The sequence below is a fragment of the Apodemus sylvaticus genome, chromosome 7, assembly GCF_947179515.1.
Source record: "Apodemus sylvaticus chromosome 7, mApoSyl1.1, whole genome shotgun sequence".
Lineage (NCBI taxonomy): Eukaryota > Metazoa > Chordata > Mammalia > Rodentia > Muridae > Apodemus > Apodemus sylvaticus.
This window is the reverse complement of record NC_067478.1, coordinates 10,044,993-10,060,038: the sequence shown is the minus strand read 5'-3', so window position 1 is coordinate 10,060,038 and position 15,046 is coordinate 10,044,993. Positions and strand designations below refer to the sequence as shown.

Here is a 15,046-nt window from a genome sequence, read left to right as displayed (position 1 = left end):
AGAGTCGGGTTTTTTCTGTATGTTTTAACAGTATAAGGCTGGTTGTCCATGTTGAGTCTCTGGCACACACTTGTTTTCTGCCTTGTAGTTGTCGTGTAGAACACTAAGCAGATTGGTCACTGCATACAGTGTTTGAGAATAATGAAGTAAGCATAGATCAGTCATTGTGTGCTATTGAGAAGGTATTTCAGAGTTTTTATAAGTTACAACCTGTTACACACTGTGGTACAGTATATCCCAGATGACCAGAATCTTGAACAAAATTGTAAGACAATTTATTGAAAACTTAACAGATTCATCTAACCTCATATCACTCAAAACATTTCTAAATCTAAATAAATTATGGTCTCAATTTAAGTCTAAGATATGAAAATATAAACTTTGAGACAATTTTTGCCACACTCCACAAAACTCTGCTAAAAAAAAAAAAGATATATAATAAAAATAAAATACATATCAAATTTGTCTGTAAACACCAGAACAAATGTTGGATTTTAACTGTAGTCAAGCAAATGGAAGTGAAAGGTCTGTAAATATATGAGAAAGTAGGAGAATGTGACAAACTGCTGGTGAGAGCCTGATGAACAGGACCTTGTCACACAGCACTGAATGGACACAATTTCTGAATTTCAATGTGTCATACCTGTAAGCTATGTTAACTGTTTGGAGTTTGGAGTTTGGATCCAGGCCTGATCAAAGGAGAGAACTTATTCTTCTAAATTGTCCTCTGATCTTCATATGTTCCTTAGCTCATACAGTTAGGGACACACTCACACACACGCACACATGCTTACACTTTGACCCAGTAATTGAGTAATTAAGTAATTATACCATAAAAATAAAAATCAACCTCTTCTTCAGAATGTAGACTCCGGTTTTATGCCCTTTCAATCTGAGTGTCTTTGGTCCCACTACTATGACTGTGCATTATTTACTGAATATGAGTTTGTGCTCTTTTTTAGCAATATCATGGTGTGGTGTTCTAATGATACATACATACTCTCTCCATGCCACTGAGGTTCCTGTCTGCAGAAATCTGAGTGAAGAGACTGACTGTGGTACCCTTAAGGTCCATAGAAAGTACTGGAAACTCCAGACTCAGCTCCCTTTTGGTTCTGTTATCCAGAGTGAGGAGTAGATCCCCTCATTGTGTAGAGACTAACAGACTCGGCCTTGGCAGGGCTGTGAGGGGTTGGCAGGGAGGGTTCTGTCAACCTAGTGAAATGAAGGAAGAGAGAACTGGTGACCTAAAGAGACCGTACAAGGTGGTGGGGGAGAAAGAAAAGAAGAAAAGAAGGTGGAGCCTGGTGTATTGTTGCATTTTTAAAATTTCAGTACTGGGGAAGCAGAAGGATCTCTGAGTTCTGAGCCAGCCAGGGCTCTCTAAGGAGACACCATTTCAGTAAAATAAAAGGAAGTAAAACCAGGATTTGGAAGCTGGCTCTCAGTGTGTAAAGGCACTTTCTGTACAAGCCTAAGGATGTGAGTTAAGAGTTGAGCACTTCCCTAAAAGCTGGGTAAGCATGGCAGCACCCCACTCTCTCCTCAGGAGGACCTCCCTTAGCCCCAGACGCTTGTGATTGGTGGGCTCTTCTGTATCATGTCTGAACTTACAGAATTCAGAATGAATATATATATATATATATATATATATATCATTTTTTTCTCAAACACTTCTTGTATTTAGTTTTTTACAGCTCTTCTGCTAAGTACTGAGGATCTGGAAATTCTGTACTTAGAGATTTTTATTGGTATGCTGCTGAGAAATAAGGGGCTAAAGATTTGTTGACTTTCATGCATTTTTGAGTTGAAGTTGCTACAAGACCTCAAACTCAAAATGTTTAGGAAAGAGTTGAGATGAAATTGGTTTAGAAAGTAAAAATAATATTAAATTCCATACACTCTCTAGTGCAGTTGCCACTGGTTAATTTGCTTTTGTGTTTTTAAAAGCTCTGAATTCTGTAGCACAAAGGTAGGTGGTCTGTGTGTTTTGAAATTTACCTGTTAACTTTTGTAGAGGAAAGTTAGTGTCATACAAAACTTGCCAAGGTGTGTGTGTGTGTGTGTGTGTGTTTATATTGGAGGTGTATAGCTCAGGTTAAATGTTTACCTAACATACATAAGTATTCTTAATAGGGGGTTTATGGAACTGCCTGAATGGAAAAGAAAACAAATGATTTTAGTAAAGTCAGTTAGATAAAAGTAAATTTTTGGTTGGTTGTGGAAGAAATTGGCACTGGCATCTATAAATTTGCCATGCCTGATGGCCAAGAAAAAAAGAAAGAAAGAGCTTTGTAGCTCCTTACCTCCAGCACGTTCCTCCTCTTCCTTGTTTTAAGATCTCTGTACACCAAGGTAGTTAGTTAGCTTAGGAAAAAAGAAGTGCAAGGTGGAAGAGAGTTTCTGGTGCAGCTCCTACAGAAAGTGTGAGGAATGGCCTGCAGCCTGCCCTGGGCCAGGGGAGGAGCATGGAGGGCGGGGAGTGGATCCAGGCACTCACTTGCAGTTCCAGGTGGGTCTTCAGAAGAGTGTTTTTAGAAGATTGTAATTGTCCACCTGAGAATTCTTAGTCCAAGAAGTGACTAAAGATTTTGAATAGTCTAGTGTAGAAGAGAAGGGCCATTGTTAGCCTTGGCATATGACCACAATTTGGGATTTGTGGGTGAGGTTTATTAGAAGGCTGCCCAGCAGAAGCAGGAGGGAGAGAGCCTTGGAGGTCCAACATGTGCTCTGTAGTTCGCCTCACCCTCGCAGCTAGCCTTAGGAAGACCTGAAGTCCTTCCTCTGCTGTGAACTGCTACAACCTGTCAACCAGTGTTTCTGCTGTGGAAGCTCATCTAAGACTTCTTGTCCAGGGGTGGAGTAGGGAGAGGGCTGGGCATGTTGGCTCTTTGCTTTCTCAGCAGGCCACAATTATCAAAATTCCAGACACCCAGAAGAAAGCTGATGCTCACCACAAATCATCCCGTGTGCATGTGGTTCAGGCAGACTGCTGTGGCGGGCTGTTATAAGAGCCTCGCCATTACTGTGCTTGGCGGGCGGGGAGGGGGGTATTCAGCACTGACTTAGCAGATGCCAGCATCACACACAGGACTCTCAGAAGAGCAATAGCAGCCACGCATGGTGGCGCATAGCTGTGCCTGCAGCACTTTGGAGCCTGGGACAGGAGGATTGTGACACATGGGCCTCAAAAACAATTGCATTGCCGGTCCAACTATGCTAACTTTCTTGTGGTGGATACTAAAGGCCTGGTCTTCAGTGGTACCACCTGACCACAAACTGTGTGGGTTTCTCTAGGAACTTGTGGAACAGAGACAGATTTTTACCCAGATGTGTGATTATAGGAGCTGAAAGTTCAAAGGAAAGATGGGATCCATGAGAGGCAGATAGCCAAAGTGAGCCTATACAAGTGAGTTGTCTAAAACAATAGGAATTATGAAGTCTCTTTTCTTATATCCTAAGTTTTCCTCTGTTCTTTGCTTGCTCTTTCATCAAAGAGGATACTTCTGACAAGATGGATGGTAAGACTTTTATAATTCTTTTCCACGTTTCTACTTGGTCCTTGTTGATTCTTTTATGCTATTTATTTATCAAGAATATGTGAAATGGCTGTAGAACTCCAGCTTGGATTTTGAGTTGCTTTTATCCGTTTTGGATTTCCTTGTGGCTTGTTTGTTTGTTTGTTTCTTTTTTAACTTAAGCAACTTAAGTCACTTACCTAAGATAGTTCATATGAACCCTGAAAAATAGGCCTCATGTTTTTAATTTCTTGTTTCTTTTTACAATGCTGGATTCAGAAGGATGAAAGGAGTCTCTTAAGTCTGTTTTAACATGTTAGTTACCGACTGGAGAGGGGCAGGGACAGTGAATGCCTCACAGTTCACATGTTTACTTAAAATTGATTGCAAGTTGCACATACCGAGTTTTTAAACTAACATTTAATTTAAACTGAAGTGTAAGTGTAAACTTTGCCTTTTAAATTCCAGTATTCAGATTATTGCAGCTTGTCTGTGGTCAAGTCACAAATCTGTACCTTGTTTTGTCAGATACTAGAGAGAAAACCATCATAGCACTCTCTTCCCTGTCAGGGCCGATGGTGTCAGCTAGAGGTCTGAGCTTGGCTAAAGAATTTGTTCAAAGAAAAGAAATGGAACCAAAACACCTTTTCTCTTAATTATTACATAAACTCTACAAATTAACCTCAATTTTTTTCTATTTGAATGAAATGGAAGCTTTATTTAATCTCAGGTTAGGAACTATTTTTAGTATCTCTATTTTAAAGCATTTCATAATTAATACTTTTTAATGGAAACGGCAGCCATCAGGAAGGGATTTCTTTCTGAACTCTTCAATATCCCTGAACCTTCATATTGCTGGAACACATAGGAAAATTTTCACTTACCAGTCAGTTTTTTTTCTTGTTTGGGTCAGAATTAAAGCCCTTTCTGAGGCATCCTTGGGCATCTGATGTATTACTTCCTCTATGTTCAGCCCTTTACCTGACAATGTCGCCATCTGTGTCACTGCCCCTAGTGGGTGTGAGTTCTGGCAGCTTTCACACTTGCTCATTTTCCGTAGACCTCACACACTCGGTCACACAGCAACTGAGCGCTGCCTTTAGGTCCTTGGGTTTGCAAGTAAGTGCAGCCGAGGTCGTGCATTCAATTTGTTTCTCTCTGGTTTCCTTATGGGCTACCTTTGAAAATGAACAGAATATAGTTCTACTTTAGAGAAGTCTATATAAAACCTTTATTTGCAAGGAAAAAGTAATCAGAGTTAAATTGTTCTTAAGTGATTAATTTCTCAGATTTCTTCCACCCTTCCAAAATGTAAGAATTTTGCTATTTTTAGTTTTCTGGTTTTAACTTTTCTGGTGTGCACTGTGAATCGCATTCTGTCAGATTATTTTTCTTATTTGAATGTTTTCAAGGCTGAGTCCGACCTGGCTGAGGGTGCACTCTGCTTTCACCTTTGTAGAGGAATCTTGGGGGAGGGGATTATAAGGTAGCATTTTCAGAATTTGTTGAAATACTGTTTTATTTCTCTTATTTAGGAACAGCATCTGATGATGGTAAGAAGTAATTACCTTGTTAGTAACACAGACCCTCCACCTCACAGTTTCATTGGTAGTATACATTGAAACTAAAACAGGCTAATTTACCTGCAGACCCTTCTCATTTGCCAGCTTGGTAGCTTTTGCATTCTATATTGGTTGTGTTAATTGTGTGTAAAATTGTTTTATAATTCTTCATCATTCAATTTTGCTTTATATCCTGGATCATCTCATACTAGAAAAATGTTATTGCTTAACACATTTAATAATATCTAGTATATATCATTCCATTTTCTCAGTAATAATGACAGAAATGTTTTTCTTTTTTGCTTTTTTTTTTTTTTTTTAAAGTTAAGGTTGTTTCTTCTTAGGAGCACTGCTTTATCATTGGACATTAAAAACTTTTATTTCACCTATTTTGAAATGTATCTTTGAAGTTTTGAATCAGTGACTACAGAATTGATCTCTGATTCAAATTCAGTTTAAGAGTATAACTACTTGCTACATATATTTTCCTGAGTCAGTTCACATTAAAAGAAATATTTCTTCTGAGTTTGTAGAAATGAAAAGAATTTAGTTTTTGTATTTATCCTTCTTGAAGACTATCTCATTAAAGCCTTTTGTTTTTTAAACACATTTTTCCCCTAAGATTGACACAAATAACATTTTCTTGAGTTTAAAACCATATGCATGTAATTTGTTTTGCTTTTATATTAACTGTGGTGTGCTTGAAATAGTTTTAAGTTTAGATTGGATTACTCTAAAAATGTTTAGTTCTGATAATGAAAATGAATGTCAATCTTACTTCAGTATTTTGAACTTAAAGCTTTAGTATGTGGCTAGAATGTAGGTGGATTCTTTATTCAAAGGTAATCATTCAGTTTCTCTGCACTGTTCTTCAGTTGTGAGGAAATTATGACCTGCCCAAAGCAGACTCTTAAAGCCACGGGCTCTGCAGTGTGGGTGGTGCCCGTGATGTTCTCTGCCTCCCCTTCACTCCCAGCTCCCTCCGCTCCTCTAACCTCACTCAGTCTTCATGTTCAAATCCAGCCCTCCTCTTCAACACCTGCTTTTCTAATTAGGATGATCAGATTAGTCACTATTTTGGGATTCCCTAAAATTGTACCTCTTAATTTACAATGGTTCTAAATGCTTTTTATTATTGGGTTCAACATCATGTGATCTGCTTGAGAGTGTCACTGGAGAGCCCCAGAGCACCTGGCAGTGGGGATTTGACTGTCACTCATCTTCACTCCTGGCAGCTTACTCAAGACACTTTAGTGCAAGCGCTCTAGAAAGAGCCTGCTTGGGTGGCAAGCGTCTTTAATCAGAAATATCTCAGTGGGTTTGAGGCTAGCCTGGTCTACAGTGTGAGTTCTAGCAGGACCAGAGATCCTGCCCCATACCCCTAACCAATAATGAATAAAACCAAACCTCTGGAAATATAGTGAAAATATTTGTAGTGTGGTTATAGAGAGATGTAGTTTACTGGTGAGATGGAGGTAGAGGTGAAAGGAAGGATCTAGGAAGAAGAGAAATAAGAAAGATGGCTTGGCTGACGGCCCCTCCTCTTCAGTTCTCTTTAGAAGTACACTGTCCACCAAGAAGATGGTTTACAGTTTTGTTTATCTCTAAAGCTATGGCAGATATTTGAGAACAGTCCTAGTTTTCTAGAAACAGAAACTTTTTTTTTTAATGTGTTCTTGTCTTTTGAGGGTCTCATGTAGACCAGGCAGGTCTTGAAATCAGATATCCTCCTGCCTCTGCCTCCCAAGTTCTGGGATCAAAGGTTGTGTGCCACCATGCCTGGTGATTTTATTCTTATATAGAACATGTATAAAGAAGTATATACTTGGGCTTAGTGGTATATATGTTGTAGTCCCAGATACTTGAAAGATAAGGCAGGAGAATTTCCTAAGCTAAGGAATTCCAGATAGCCTAGGTAAGATGCCATGTTAGAAAGCAAACTCCAAACTGTACTTTTAAATTCTTAAGAGAAATATATAAATAATGGCTGCCTTACTTCAGAATTTAAAAATATTTGAAAATAGTGGAAGTCTTCCTTCTTAATACTAAATACTGTTGTAGGACATATTTTAACTGTATTAAAATTTGTTCCTCAGGTCGAGTGAGAGCCAAGCTTTCTACACCGCTCGTTGCTGTGGGAAATGCCAAGACTGACTCTAGAGGGAGAAGCCGAACAAAAATGGTGTCTCAGTCCCAGCGTATGTACTGCTCATGAGTCCTCTCCGCTGTGTTCGGCTAGGGTGAATGTGTCTCTTATAATACTGTTAGGGAATGAGCAGTGGGTACATTCAAAGCTGATGTGAAAAGCCACAAGCCACATACTGAGTTCTTGTTCTGTACTTTAGGTTCATCATCACCTGACAAAAACGAAGGTATTTTTTTAATGTTTTGGGTCAGTTGTTGTGCATGTTTGGGCTTGGATATTTTTTGTTTTTGTTATTTGAGTGGGTGTTGTCTTGTGTTTGTGTTATCAGGACCACATCATTGATCTTTACCACTTAGAAGGAAATCTTCATCTTATATACAGACATTTGCATGGAAATACTTTCAATATGAATTTTAAGTCAAGGTTCACATTCTACTCAGAAACTTGCAGGCGTGGACAATTGTGCCTTTTAGATGCAAAATAATTTTCAATATTAATACAAAAATCTGTTTATATCTAGCAGATACTGTGCAAAGACAGAAAAGTGGTATCTTCTCACTCTCCCCAACATTTCTTAGATCATCTTAAATTTTAGCTAGTATTTTGGGCAAGTGAATACTGGCTTATCATGAGGGAAAAATAGGCTGAAATAGCTAGTTCTGATAAACTTCATGGGAAATTTGAGAGTTACGTTCTTACATTTCATTGCTCACTGAGTTTCTGATGGGAGCACTTAAAAAGCACAATCATAGGCGAGGTAAACACATGGCCACTTCTTCTTGGCCTTAGAATGTCTGGCAGAGCAACATTGGAAGTTTTCTACAGGAACCCTAAAATGAGCAGAAAGATTTGGCATAATTTGTTTCAGAGTGAAGACTACTCAAAAACAGTCAGAATAACAAATAGTCCTGCAAGGCAAGGGCTTTTCTCTAGCAGATCAGAAGTGGTGATATCACATTTTCCTGTGGGTCTGTGCTTGTCGAGTGATACCTAGAGAGCATTGATAGCAGTGAATCCTCCCTTCTCCTTGGATGTTGCCTAGACTAACATCAGTACAGCATGGGAGCTAGTTAAGATACAGGGTCTGTGTACAGCCAGAGTCAGATCGCCAAGTGCTCTAGGGTGCAGTCAAGTTTGCAGGCTTTGGACCTGTGTTGCCCAAATTGTAGTTTTGGCTCTTCTAGGTTCCTGTATTTTTCTGTAACCACCTGTAAAAGGAGGATAATAGCATCTACCTTATGGGATTGTCAGGAGCATTGAATGAGTCAGCATATTTAATGCAGTTAAAACAATGTATACCCCAGAGTAGGTGCCATGAATTACCTGACAAGATTATCCTCGTTATTATTCATAATAAAATAAAAACTGGATTTTATGATGCTGTTACCTGTCTTTATACCTTGATAGTTTTACTGCCCTCATGAAACAGAAATAAACACTGAAGTTAGGATGTTTAAAACATAAAGGAAACTAAAGATAATCACAAATTGTCCATGCTAGATAATTATTATTTTCTGACTTCTTGGCCTTTGTTGGGACCCTTTTTTTCAATCATTGCAACTTCAGATCACTATAGTGAAAGATAGGATTATATTATATTTGCCTTGTTAAACCTCATAGGACTTTAAGGTCTAGAGACTTTCCCACTATAAAGTCACACAGGTTTTAAATCATATTAGAAATATTTTATTTATTTGCTTGCTTGTTTGTTTGAATGAGTATGTGTCCATATCAGATTCTTTTATTAAAAAGTTGTGTGATTTGTATGCAAGTTTCTTCACAGCTTATTTGCACAGGGCTCTCTCTTCCTGTGCTTCCCATCTTCATTGTAGTAACTCATTACGGGTGCATGGTGCTCTGTGGTTTTGTATTGTCATCTAGAAAGACAGAGAATCTCTTGGATCAAAGCAGGTGTGCTCAGGCTCACCAGAATAAAGAAAGCAGAGCTAATGGCGAGACTTAGATTACGGAAGCACTATGCCCTCACGCTATTGGTAGTGACTGGCTGTGTGCACATGACTGTACAGCCTGTCAGGAAGCTTTCTTTCCTCCCCTGCCTCTTGCTTTTCTGTGAATCTTAAGAAAGATGAAATTCATATCTTTTTTTTATCTCCATTTTTCTTCAGCTATAAGATGTGGTATTTGTTGCTATATCTAATTTTAAATTAAATGTTTAAAATAAAATTGTAAACATTTCACAACTTGGATCCCATAATGGATAAGCTGAAGAATATGCATTGACTTTTGCAGGTTCATTTCATCTGCTTTGTACATGAGTGTCAGCTGTAAAACTGTTATGTGTACTGCTTTTGTGACAGACATTTGTGCTATGGAATTTTTTTAAAGTTCACTCTTTTTTGCATTAGGTTTTTTTGTTGTTGTTGTTTTTTTTTCCCTGAGAACTGATGAAAGCTGTGTTATTTTCACCTGCCATCCATTTTAAAATTGCTTCTCCCTCTTCGTGGATTCTAACCCTTACCCTAATTCTGCCCTTGCACTTGTTCAGGATCACAGTCTGCTAACACCATTGGTGGTAAGAATCTACAGACTTCGTGTGTGCACCTCTTGTTTGGTCACCTATTCTCATCAACAAGAATGAGTTCTATTCAGCAGAAACTCTTACTACATAATAATCAACCATTCTGTGATGGTACTAGAGCAAAAACTGTTAGTCAGGAGTTCTCTTTGGCTTGTCTTTCTAATATGAAAGCTCTAAAAATTTTGAAATTATCCAAGTTGACTCTACAGATATAAATATTAAGAAGAGAGAGGAACCTATAATAACATTTAGATATGTTATAATACAACTGAAAGTAGTTATTCAAGTTGAAGTTTTGCCTCTGGGACATTTCTTTTTCATGTTGCTCTCTGGGGTGAACATACCCTTTTCTTCAACTCTGGTGGCTCTGCTAGAGAAAGTGCCTCAGCATTTTAAGTATAAATGATTCCAAACAAGCCCTGGGCACTGGCAATGTCTCGTGCTTTGGATGATGAAAGTATAATGGAGAAGAGAGGACTGTGCATCACATTGCTAGCCTTCTTCCCTAAGGAGAGGGATGCATGAGCCTGAGTATCTAGAGAGTGAACTTGCACAGGTTTCATCAAGTCAGCACGTGCAAAGTAGAGAAAGTATCAGTGAGCTTCTAGATTGCACCTTCCCTCTGCTGAATAGACCCACATTTCAAAGAGTTCATTCACTTCCTGCCACTACCCTACCCACACAAGTTCATGATGGATTTTAACAGAATGCATACTGTATGTGCTCAGTTCTTTAGAGTTTTATGTCATCGAGAGTTTCTCATAACTTCCATTGGCCTATCATGCATTGTGAGTTTGTGGCATGTTGGATGTTTGGGTGTTTTTGTGTGTATGTTTAGTTTATGTATTGCATGGAGAAAAATGATGCCTCAGCAAAACTTCAAAGAAGAAGAGAGAAACAAGATTTGAAGATTCTTCACCTGCAACATCATGAAACTTTTGAACGATCATTTTAAAATAGACTTGAGTAATTTCCCTACTCAATCAGTATTTTGTTAATTTCGCTGGAAACAATGCTTCTTCATTTTATAATGTTGCTATCCCCAGTGGAATATATTTTATTTTGTGCTGAAGACATTTAAAAACTAACCAAGAATTGAGTTGAACTAAGCAAATGATGCCCAGAAAACATAACAATAAGATACTAGCAGGTCACAGATAGCTTATTCATGTTCATTAATCTGCACTGAATGGCAAAATCAGGAGCTTTTAAAGCTACCGTTTTTTGCAAGTTTCCAAGAAGTTGTTAAAGTTACTTTAAGACAGCTGGCTAGGATTAGAAATGGCATCTTCCATAAGAAAGATAAGATAGTCCTCTAAAGCCCTCAGAAATACACTGCCAGTTTTGTTTTTTGGATAGGTGTTTTTGGGTTTGGTTTTTGTGGGGTTTATATTTGGTTTTGGTTTTGGTTTTTAATTTGGTTTCTCTGTGTAGCCCTGGCTGTCCTGGACTTGCTCTGTAGACCAGGCTGTCCTCAAACTCACAGAGATCTACCTGCCTCTGCCTCCTCAGTGCCAAAATTAAAGGGGTACACCAGCACTGCCCAACACACAGTGTCATTTTTGACAGCCAGTATTCTTTCTCATTGGCATTTGCTTTTTGAATCTTTTGGGACAGTTGAGTGTGTCATGTAAGAGTGCAGTGTGAGCAGAGACTCCTAATAGGGTAGGGAAAGTGGTTAACAGACAGCTTGTGCCCTGAAGATTTATTTAAATGGAAGTTTTCTAAAAATACTGCCATTCAGTTGAGGTCTGGTTCTTTTTTTTTTTTTTAATTCGTTATATACATAAAACACTTTGATTGACAGAGTGATTCCTCTTACAAAGAATATAGAAAATAATAATAATAAAAAAGGTAGTCTTTGTGTTTTTAGTTTAAAAATGGGTTTCTTTCTGGGTATGGTATTACCTGCTTACCACCGTATTGTGTGGGATGTACGGGCTGGAGCGTTGCTACAAATTCCAGAACAACCTAAGATAAACAAGAAAGCCCTCTCTAAAAATTTATTTCTTAACTTTGCTTAATCTATACACAGACCTCTAAGAGTTAATATAGCTCTCCTTCTTTACTACCTGACCATATATCTGACTTCTGTGGTGCTTCCCTCTTAGGTCTGGTCTACCCTTAGAACTTGAACCAAAAGCCTTCTGCCTTCAACTAGCAAAAATAAGTTTCTCTTTCTCAGCTGGCCCAATTTAGTCAGCACTTAATTTAAATTTAGTGTTTTTCTTTATTTTTGACAATTTCATTCACTGTTTACAGTGTGTCTTAGTCGTGTAGTTTCCATACCTTTCTCCCGTTTCACTTTATCATTCCCCTTTACTTTAATGTCCTTAAAAAAAATCTTGCTGAATCCAAACAGTGCTACCAGTATGTACAAGGATGTGGGGAGGCAGTGTGCCAGCTAGGGGCCACCATGGGGCAATGAGGGATCTGCTTCCCCTCTAGTCATCACCTGATAAAAGCTCCCAAGTTGGGAGTGGGGCCTCATGAGCCCTTTCTTCCTCCATGCGTGCTGGGATATTAACTGAACCAATCAAATTTAACCTAAACCATGAGGTAATGAATATAACAGTTCTGTCATAACCCCCAACCCACATCTCACAGCACTGTTTCCCCAAGCCCTTCCAGTCTTTCCATAACTCCCTCTTCAGTGTCTCCTGAGCCTTGGTGTGGGGGAGCGTAATAAAGAAGTCCCCATTAGAGCTGCGCACTCAGCAGCTATACATTCTGAGCTCTTCGTCTGCTTAAAAGTCTGAGGTAATCAATGCACACTGCAGAGAGAACCCTGCCTGAAAAAGAACCAGATTTGAAAGCAGCACAGTTTTTAATTTTGTAAAAATTAAAAATATGAATAGCACGAAATGACCATGCCCATTCAGCTATTTCATGAGGCAAACTATTTTAAGAAAAAGCAAGTTGTCACGGTATGTTCATGACACAAACAATAGCAGTAATAGAACTAAGAGTTTCCATCCTTATAAGTATTGTTTTTCCACAGAACATCTAAGCCTCAGGAAACACACTGTCAGATATGGGATTGCTCTGCGGATCTTTTCCTGTTTGTTGTAGAAATCCCAGTAGTATAGCCGTTATCAAGCGTGTGCTTGAGGTGGCTTATTCCTCCGTGCTGGCGTATGCTGCGCGTTTTCCCGCAGCAGGTTATGTTGTAAATAAAGCTCAGTCCATTTTTTTTTTTTTTTTTTTTTTTTTGGTCTTAGAACCTGCCATGGTATCACAGTCTTCTCTTATCTTTGCAAGTTACCTTGAGATCGATGTTTGCATATTTTTATGTTTCCTGTTTAGCTGGCAGCCGATCTGGGTCTCCAGGAAGAGTTCTAACCACAACAGCTCTCTCTACCGTGAGCTCTGGTGCTCAACGAGTCCTGGTCAATTCAGCTTCAGCACAGAAGAGAAGCAAGATACCAAGGAGCCAGGGCTGCAGCAGAGAGGCCAGCCCATCTAGGCTTTCAGTGGGTAAGACTCTGCAGTGCCACCCTTGGCTTCCTTGAAAGTTCAAGGAGAATTAAAGTCTAGGTTCCTGAAGTAAAGGGTATGAATTGCATCTTCAAAGTGTAAGAACTTTCAAAGGGGACCTAACATTGTAAAGCCCAAGATCATTGTGTTTGTCTCACCAGTCTTAGAGCTACCAGCTTAATTTTTACTTTGAAGTTGAAACATGGCTCAGTGGGAAAGAGCACTTGCTGCTTTTGCATAGGATCTGAGTTTGGGTCCCACTATCCATGTTACATATTAGGCAGGTAACAACCACCTGCAGCTCCAGTTCCAGGGTTTTGGCACCATCATTGGTCCTCTGTTGGCACTCTCACACATGTGGCATACACTTCCACAGACACACATACATGCATAAATAATCTTTTTTTTTTTTTAAGTTGTAATGTTTGGGCATAGTGACTGATACCTGAGCATACTATCTGATTGGGGCAAAGACAGATGATGAAGTCAGCCTGGGCTACATAGCAAGACTGTCACATACATAGTATTTTGAAGCCAAAAATGAAGAGTTTTACAGAGTATTAAGAGTAAAGTTTGCTGCTAGGACACAGCCTGCCATGACCCCACCTCTTCTAACAGTGCACTGAGTCCTATGGTGTGGAAGGGACTACCCCTGCTGTACAGAAGCAAGCTCTGCCCTGAGCCTTGCCCGTCGCTCAAGTCCGGCTCTGACAGCTGTTCTGCGTCTGCCGGGAGGCATTCCTAGGTGTCTACCCAGCAAGTTCTAATGTTTGGTCTATTTTGAAACTTTATAAAATAGCCATATTCCCTTCTTATAACTTCAGTAACATTGTCCTCTCAGGAACACTCATGATCTGTGGAGCATCTTTTGTGGACTATGGCCTGGTGCCCTAGACATGGGATTGAGGTCGTTAGCAACGCCAAGGCTTTCTGGGACTTTGGTCCTCATTATTTTGCTGCTTTTTGCTTCCCAGACATTGTTAGATTCTTAATTATGCCTTCAGTTAGTACTCTCAGATTCTTTCAGCTTTTTAAAATCTATATTTGTATTTTGTGTTTTTTATGTATAAAGAGTGAAAAAGACATATGACTGAAAGCTTCATAGTTTGAGTCTAGCCTGGCCTTCATGGTTCCACAGACTCGGTCTGAAAGGAGAAACTAATAAAAGACTAATTTCTTTTCAACCCCAAAACAAACAAGCTTGCTAGTAGTTAGTTCCTTTAAAAAAAAAAAAAAAGAAGAAAAAGACTAGCGAGGCGGTGGTGGCGCACGCCTTTAATCACAGCACTTAGGAGGTAGAGGCAGGTGGATTTCTGAGTTCGAGGCCAGCCTGGTCTACAGAGTGAGTTCCAGGACAGCCTGGGCTATACAGAGAAACCCTGTCTCGAAAATAAATAAATAAATAAATAAATAAGAAGAAGACTAAATTTTTGAATGCTTAAATTCTGTCTTCTGTTTTCTCTTGCTATGCTGCTGCCATCCTGTCAGCCCGGAGCAGCCGTATTCCTCGGCCGAGTGTGAGTCAAGGCTGTAGCCGGGAAGCTAGCCGGGAGAGCAGCAGGGACACGAGTCCAGTCCGCTCTTTCCAGCCGCTTGGTGAGTGTCTGAGCAGGCCAGAGGTGCTGTTTCCCTCATGAGTAGGCAGGCTCTCACCGGGGGACACCGCCCTGGTTCCGGGGTTAGTGTTCCTCATCAGTTGTGTCTTCGCTGTCATTCTCAGGAGAGAGTCCAAAGGAGGGAAAACATTTCAGTAATGTCACTGCCCTTTGTAACTTACCGCAAGTGAGCAAGTCAGTCATTATAT

At 39.5% G+C, this 15,046-nt stretch overlaps 1 protein-coding gene across 4 annotated transcripts in view; it reads left to right on the top strand.

Annotated features, from left to right (window-relative positions):
- The window catches only part of Clasp2 (cytoplasmic linker associated protein 2), a 181,953-nt gene that overhangs the window by 109,711 nt on the left and 57,196 nt on the right, over positions 1 to 15,046 (top strand). For all 4 annotated transcript variants that reach the window (XM_052187084.1, XM_052187085.1, XM_052187087.1 and 1 more), the window contains 3 exons: positions 7,177 to 7,278; positions 13,072 to 13,242; positions 14,731 to 14,838. In XM_052187084.1, the coding sequence (XP_052043044.1) occupies positions 7,177 to 7,278; positions 13,072 to 13,242; positions 14,731 to 14,838 (381 nt within the window). The remainder of the gene's footprint in view (positions 1 to 7,176; positions 7,279 to 13,071; positions 13,243 to 14,730; positions 14,839 to 15,046) is intronic.